This window comes from Diceros bicornis, chromosome 1, assembly GCF_020826845.1.
Source record: "Diceros bicornis minor isolate mBicDic1 chromosome 1, mDicBic1.mat.cur, whole genome shotgun sequence".
NCBI classification, from domain to species: domain Eukaryota; kingdom Metazoa; phylum Chordata; class Mammalia; order Perissodactyla; family Rhinocerotidae; genus Diceros; species Diceros bicornis.
Window position 1 is genome coordinate 84564416 of NC_080740.1, and position 7781 is coordinate 84572196.

At 52.2% G+C, this 7781-nt stretch overlaps 1 protein-coding gene across 1 annotated transcript; it reads right to left on the minus strand.

Annotated features, from left to right (window-relative positions):
- Positions 1–438: 438 nt before the first annotated feature.
- On the minus strand, positions 439–7259 carry KCNMB1 (potassium calcium-activated channel subfamily M regulatory beta subunit 1). The gene is made up of 3 exons (XM_058545791.1): positions 7126–7259; positions 5601–5772; positions 439–708 (listed from the first exon to the last, which is right to left on the minus strand). The coding sequence occupies exons 1-3, from the start codon at positions 7257–7259 to the stop codon at positions 439–441; spliced, it is 576 nt and encodes a 191-aa protein (XP_058401774.1).
- Positions 7260–7781: the final 522 nt, after the last annotated feature.

Genomic DNA, 7781 nt, shown 5'->3' on the forward strand with positions numbered 1-7781 from the left:
GTGTGTTGAGAAGCCAAGCCGAAATAAGAATATACAGATTATGACCTGCCGAGTGAGAAGGCACAAGCCACCCACACGGGGGCGACTGGTAGCTCCCTCTGCATTCGAGCTCCCACTGTGGGGAAGTGAAACCCGTGAGGTCATTTTGATTGAAGGTGTAGTTTCAATACACCCACACAAAGGAAGCAGAGTCATGAGATTTATTACTTACAGATCCCAGAAGGGGTAGGGGGGAGGAGGGCAGGGCATGAGCCAGGGGAAGGGCAGTCCTCCATCCCAGGTCATGAGGGAGCAGGAGTTAGAGAGCAGGGTAGCGAGCACCTACCACTTATGTTACTTATAAGGTGGTTGGGCCAGGGGTCAGTAACTTTTCGTGGTCTTAACTCTAAGTGGTTATTCTAATAGGTGCCCTGGGAAAGGTAAACAGCATAGATGGGTCTACTTCTGGGCTGCCAGGATGGAGAGGGACTGGTTGATCTTGACCATGGCGATAATGAGAAGGCCCCCAGTCAGCAGGAAGGTAGGCCAGAAGAGAAAGGAGAGGAGGGTCTGGGGCCCATAGAGACGCCGGTACAGGACACTGGTCTCATTCTCCCGAGTCGTCGAGAAGCAGTGAAAAACCTGGTGCTCGTGGAATTTGGCTTTGACCTTCTCCACATCAGCGCGGGCCGTCTGGTAGTTGTCCAGGCTGCCTGGGATGTAGGAGCACTGTGGGGGAGAGGCAAGAACACCCATGGGGTTGGAAATCCCTGTTTCTTAGGGCCTGGTATGGAGTAAAGAAAACTGCCTGCTTTGGAGTCAGGCCCCTGAGTGCGAGTCAGGACTCTGTCTAAAGCTGAACTGGCTGTGCGCTGCACGGTTCTAGAGGGCACCTCCACAGTGTCGTTTGTAGGATGGTGGTCCTGGAGCTCCTCAGGGTGCCTGCTGCACACCTGGAGGCAGAGGCCCCAGCTGGAGTCCCGACTCTGGTTTCATTGGCCGTAGAACCTTGGGCAAATTGCTTACCGTTTCTGAGCTTTGATATCTTCATCACTTCAATGGGTTAATAGCAACATGTTTTTCAAAGGATATTATTAAAGAAGGACTTCAAACTCAACTGTCCAAGGAGACCAACGAGTGACACAGGCTCTGTATTAGGATTCAGGGCCGAGATCAACGCTCAGTTACCTACAGGGCTCCTGTAGGTAACATCCAGAGTGAAACAGGCAAGGGAATAAGATGAGAGGTGCCAGCCGACCCTTGTCTTGGTGCTGGGGAGAACTGCAAGGGAGTGGTGGGGCCTGGGAAAATGGAGAGAGCCAGATGCATCCAGACTGGCAGTGATCGCTCATCTGGACAGTAGACACCGTGCGATCCAGAAGACCTACTACAGCCAGACCTTCAACATTTCAAGAGAAGCCCGAAAACCAGATTTTAAAGTGAACTCTGACGATTTAAAAATATTGGCAAAAATTCTGATTGAAAACCCTCTGAGATCTTACCCTGTGTGAACCACACAAAAGATGTTGGCAAGCCAGTATTTGACACTGGGATTCAACGGAAAGAGAAAATGCATTTAACAGAGCTTTGTGCAGGCAGAGCCCAGTACACCTTTAATTCTGACACTGATCATTGTTATTAGGAACCTTCTGGCCTGGTCAGATGAGGTCCAGCTGGAAAGATCTGCAGAGAAGGCACAAAGTGGAGACCCTGGTTCTATCTCTGTTCTGTGCTGGGAGGTCTGAATGTTGTTTATGTGGGCCCCTGCGAGATGTCCTGCAAGTGTGGTCCCCCACAGCACCTGCAGAGACTACCTGGAGGGCTGCCCATAAGCACAGGTTCTACTCACTCCGAATCGCTGAGGGTGGGGCCCGGCAATCAGGTGATTCCTTCATGTACGCAAGTTTGAGACCACTGGCCTAGGGCATCATGCCCAAGATTAAAATATGTAAATGTGTTGAGTCAGCTTCTCCCCAGGCCTCAGCTACTCCCTGGATTTGAATGAGGCCCCACCCCCAAAGTTGTCAGTCCAGCAGACCAAAGGATGGTTGCATCACAGTTCTGACAGCCTGAGAAGTGGGGGAGCTGCATGCAGAAGTAGGTCCCCAGCCAGGAAGCAGCTGAGGCTGGGGAGAAGCTGGATCCTGAGAAATCTGGCGTTCAGAGCTGTTGGGCACTGCAGGATCCCAGGAGCAGGTGGATTCAGAATCCTGAGCTGAGTGGGCATAGCCCAAGTTTCTCCAATGCCTCTGACTGTGACCTTGGGTGAACTAACCCATTGAGCAAAGATGTGGCTATGGAGTCAGACAGGGCTGGGTTCAACCACCAGTTCCAAGTTGTGTGACCTTGGCAAGTGCCACAACCTGGCTGAGCCTTGCAGAACGGATTTGGGAGAGTGACTGCCTAGTTGAATTGTCATGGGGATTAGAAGAGATGATGCATGTGAAGCACTTAGCACAGAGCCCAGCGCATCCTAGGTGCTCAAAAAACGGGAGATGCTATTACCATTAATAATAACACTATTGTGACTTAGCTATGAAATTGCAACAACAGTTCTTTCTTTCCCTTCTTAAAGAGGGGCCCATGGACAAGCTCTGAGGTGGGGGCTTGTCCCCACCCTGGGCCCCACTGCATCTTTTGCCAGCTGAGGTTACTCAGGATCCTTTCAGCTGACCTCTTTGGTGAGACACTGGACAGGAGTTCACTCCGCAGGGCCAACCCCAGAGGCCTGGGGCCTGCTTGCCTCCTCTCTCCTCTGCCCTGGATCCAGCTACCTGGAGTCGTCTGAAAGATCTGAAATGACCCAACCTCTCCCGCAAGCCCTGTGGCATCACTGTCTTCAGGACAGACCATGGGAAGGGGCCTAGAACTCCCTCAGGCTAAGGCTCATGGGAGAATCTGAGACTGTGGGGGACCGTGGCCCGCTGCCTCAGAGTAGGGGTAGGGAGATAGCCTTGCCTGGACTTTCACACGTGAATCCAGAGGACACCCGGCCAGCAGGAGCACTGGCTCCCTGTACCCCAGAGCTGAATGAAGGCAGAGGGGCAGCTGGCCTACCCACCCAGCTGCTTGGCAGAAACATGAAGGGCACTTCCACCGTCCCACCAGAGCGGTAGACTGTCCTCAGCACTGCTGCTGGTGACGCCGTGGTGCTATGGGAGAGAAGATAGAATAGCTGGTAGTTACCAGCCAGCACTGTCCCTCCAGGGCCAGATAGAGGCATGTCTCACGTGCTGCGGACAGCTCATTTCAGGGGAAGGTCTGGCCTCCTGTCCTCTGAGCTGGCAACCTCAGGATCAGGGAGACAGCCTATAAGCCAGCCCGCTCCGATCCCCATCACACCACTGGTCACTGAAAAGGGGTTTGGAGGCTCTATCTCCATCTGGTGGGGCTGAGTCATGCTAGTGGTGACAGAACAGGTCTGACCACCTTGAGCTGTCCAGACCCACGCCTCCATGACCCCCCACACTGTCAATGATCCCACTTTCCCCACAGGCACCTGCCCCTTCCCATCGCCCAATTCTGACTGCCAGCACCCATCTCTGCTGCAGGCCCAATTTCCCTCCGGGGGTTTGCTGGGACCCCGCCTCTCTGTCCAGTGACTGAACCCCACACTCCTCTGCACCGGTCGATCATGCTCCCAGGACCCCACACCCTTTAAAGACTCCCAGCTGCTCACTGCAATAATTCTCAACCGTAGAATCACCTGGAGAGCCCAGCTGATTCGGCCTCAGGTGGTCTGGTGTCGGCCCCTGGTTTTAAGTCCCCCGGGGGTTCTAGTGCACAGGCAGAGTGAGGAGTCCCAGCTTTCCTATCGTGTGTTAATTCCATAGTTCAGTAGTTCTTGGCAGAGATGACACGCACACAGCTTGTACAGCGTCAGAGTATCTTTAGTATTTCCCTTCTTTAGGGTTTGCTGGAATTTAAATCCCCAGTAATCAGTAGAACCTTCTAGGAAATGGTGGAGTCGGTTAGGGGGCACTTACAACTCCACTCCCTGTTAAAACCAGTACCGTGAGCATTACTTGGAGTGAACTTGCTCCAGGGAAAGCTCTGGCCTTCTGGTGCAAATGCAGAGGAACTTGTCCGTCATGAGCCCAGGTTGACGAAACCAGTCCTTGTAGAATCAGAGACCTGACTCTCCTGGCGTTTGCTCTTCGTACTTGCTGTATAAGCAGGATTAACCTCCACATCTCCTGTGGTTGAACTAGCGTGTTTTTGGGTAAAATGGTGATTGTAGATAAGCTTAGCCCTTCCCGCAATTCCCTTCCTTATGCTGAACTTTTAAAGCTTAAAAGAAAAATCCTGATTGAATATAAATGCCTAACTCTGTTCTTTGTAGAATAGTTGCTTCCCCTGCGTCCCTAGGTGTGCTGCATTAGTGTCTTGCGCTGGAATTCAACATCCCTTCTCCTTTCTCACTATGTGGCTGTCTCTCCCAGACATCCTTAAAGACTGTCTTTTTAGCAAAAAATTTCAGTGAAGTGTTTTCTTTAATCTTTTTTAAAATATGGAAACTAATTATTATTCATAACTTGTAGCATTCTTCATTAAAGTTTTCTTCTCTCAAAAAACTAAAAAATAGCCACAAAAAAGCATTTTAATTGCACAGATTGGTAGCATGGAGGTCTTCTGGGAACAGACCTCAGTCCACCTCTGCAGCCTTTCCCTGCTGCGCTCCATCGTGTATCAGCTTCTGCAGCAGGTCTCCAAATCCCTGTCTCTACTCGGCCTTCCGTCTGCCGTGCCTGTTCCACACCCCGTACCCTCGATACAGATGCCCGCTCCGGGTCTCTGTGTACCCAGCACCTGATTTTAAAGCCTAATCCAAATGCCTTTCTGACGCCCTCACCTCACTGTTGGCTGGAAAACGTTGCTCCCTACTTTAACCCAACAACTTTCCCTGCTCCTCTCTACGGCACCATCCTCCCCACCGGTATTATTTCACGTATGAGCTCTCTCCTCTTGGGTCCTAAGCCCCTGAGACACAAAGTGTTCAATGACTGTCAAATGAATGAGTGAGTGAATGAGTGAATGACTCTGGGCCGACTTGTATTTCCCACAGGAGGGGCAACGATGGTGGGCTTGGGGAGTGGGTGCTGGGAGGCAGTGACAAGAAAATCTCTCAGTGGTGGCCTCCAGAGGTTGCTGCAGCCTGGGTGCCTGGGTTCCTGGGGGTCACAGTGTTCCCCTCTGTGGGGTCAGCTCTGGGTCTGGCCTCTCATTTGACTCAGTTTATAGAAAGAAGTAATGACACCAACAAGTGCTTCTTTTTGAGTGCTCATCGTCCACCCGACATCAAGACTGGTGCATTGTATACAGTCTCTGATTTCACCACAGCACTTCAACACAGTGGGAAACTGAGGCTTATAGACAGGCTGTGTGGCCTGCCCCAGGCCACACAGCAGTTAGTGGCAGAGCAGGAATTCAAACCCAGGTCTGTCTGACTCCAACCTTGAAGAGCTAAGTCTGGCCAGACCTCATGCCAGCTATGGACCCTGGTCAGGTGGTTCATCTTTCTTAGCCTCTGCCCTCCAGAGCGGAGATAGGGACCCAGTTAGGGATAGGCCCACACACCTTCCAGGGGTAAGGAGGCGTGTACCCATCCCCCCAGTCAGTACCTGCTGGTTCTGGTCCCGGGTGTCCTCCGTGTGGTACAGCACAGCCCACCGGCCCACGGCTGACACGTTGACCCACAGGCATGGGTACTGGGGCACCTTCTTGCCCTCCAGCTCCTCCTGGTCCCTGATGTTGGTGTCAATCAGGGAGCACGTGGATTCCTGCGTCCACACGCTGGGGAGATCATGCACATACACACACGTCTCAGAACCTGGGTGGCACAGAGCACCTGGTTTGAACTGCTTTAGAAAGGGCTTAGCCATCATCTATATAAATGTTCTCACCTGGGCTGCTCACCCAAAACCCTGGGGAGCTTTTAAAAAGCTTCCCATATCCAAGCCACACTCCAGACAAGTGAATCAGAATTTCCAAGGAGGTTGGGGCCCAGGCCCTGGTACGTTTTAAAAAGCCCCCGTAGTGATTCTGATGAGCGGCCAGGCATAGACCCCTTACCCACATCATCTTTATCTTGCAGAGGGGGGAAGAGAAGCTCAGAAAGGTAAAGCGACTTTTCCAAGGCCACACAGGACCTGAAGCCAGGTCTAAGCAGCTTCAGAATCTGTGCCCTTTCCCCTAAAAAGAATAGGCGTGGGAGGGGCTTAATTTGTGCCAGAGTGGGGAAGATGGTGGGGATGGCACCAACCTAGAGATAATTTGTTGGAGGCACACGGCTGCTCTGAGCGGTGACTCACTTGGGTAAGATTCCAGCCTGGAATCGCTCCAGTGTTGTAAAAAGTAAGGCGGTAGCAGGCCCAGGAGAGGCGAACAGGCTTATCAACACATAAGTGATCAGTTGTGACCCATCCCCCGTTTATCAGGTGGGAGACACTTGCCAGACAGAAGGGCTGTCCGCAGCTGGAATGTGCCCAGAGGCAAGGGGGCTGAGACTTATCCTAAGAACCAGCTGAGAGAACTGAGTGTGTTTGTTCCCAATAGATCACAGACCAGGACCTTCACACTTTTCCTTTAAAAGCTCAAGTGGTTGACATGTCAGGCAGCAAGGGCATGGAACATTCTCTGAGATTCCAGAGCAGAGCTCCAGGGGAGCAGATTTTGGCTCAATGCAGATACTTCCTACTTATCGGAAAAGCCCAAAAATAAAGTGGTGTGTACATAGAGGTAGTGAGCTCTCCATCACTTGAGATATTCAACAGGAGGCTAGAAGCTCACCTGACTGGGAGGTTTCAGAGGTGGAGTCAAACTGTACAGAGGAACTACAAAATTCCATGACTCAGATTCCTCCCGGGATCGAGCTCACACTGGAGCGTTGGCTCTGATCCTTTGCTCTTTCTTGTGATAAGGGCCTCGTACGTCTGTTACCCCCAAGTCCCAGAATCCCAGACCAGCAGGGCCCAGTCCAGCCAACCCTCCCTGTACTTGAACCCTTGACCCTAAGAATGAAAACTGTCTAGACTCTCCTGCCTGGTGTGGGGGTCAAGGGGAGGGGTAGGAAGAGAGCTGGGGTTGCTCACAGACCAGACCCTTTGGGGGGTGGCTGGGAGATGCGCAGGCCGGAGGGCTTAGTACCTTTTCTGGTACAGGGGCAGCACGGTGGTGCCCAGGATGTAGTAGGTGATGACGGCGCACACCACCATGGCCACGCCCAGGCAGAGGGCTCGGGTCTCTCCCCGCTTCTGGGCCATCACCAGCTTCTTCCCCATGTCCACTGGGGACAGCAGTCATTTCTAGAGCCACAGAGGCAAACAGACATGAGATCAGCACAGGTGACAGGTAATCCACAGAAGGAAGGGCAGGTGAGAGGGGAGGGTGCTCAAATACTAACATCACACCTATTTTTATCTGGAGCTTTGCAACTGCAGAGGGCGTCTTTGACCCTGTGTAAGCCTCCCACCAGCTCTGAGAGGCGAGTATTACCATCCCCATTCTGCAGATCAAGAATCTGTGGCTCAGAGAGATAAAGTGACTTGCCCAAGGTCACACAGGGTGTGACAGGCTCAATAATGGCCCCCAAGATGTCCATGTTCTCAGCCCTGGAATCTGTGAATGTTAGGCAAAGACTTTAAGTTAAGGATCTTGAGACAGGGAGATTATCCTGGATTATCCATGTTGACCCTAAATGTAATCACAAGGGTCCTTATAAGAGGGAGGCAGAGGAAGATTAGACACAGAAGAGAAGTTGACCAGGGAGACAGAGTTCAGAGTGATGCAGCCACAAGCCACAG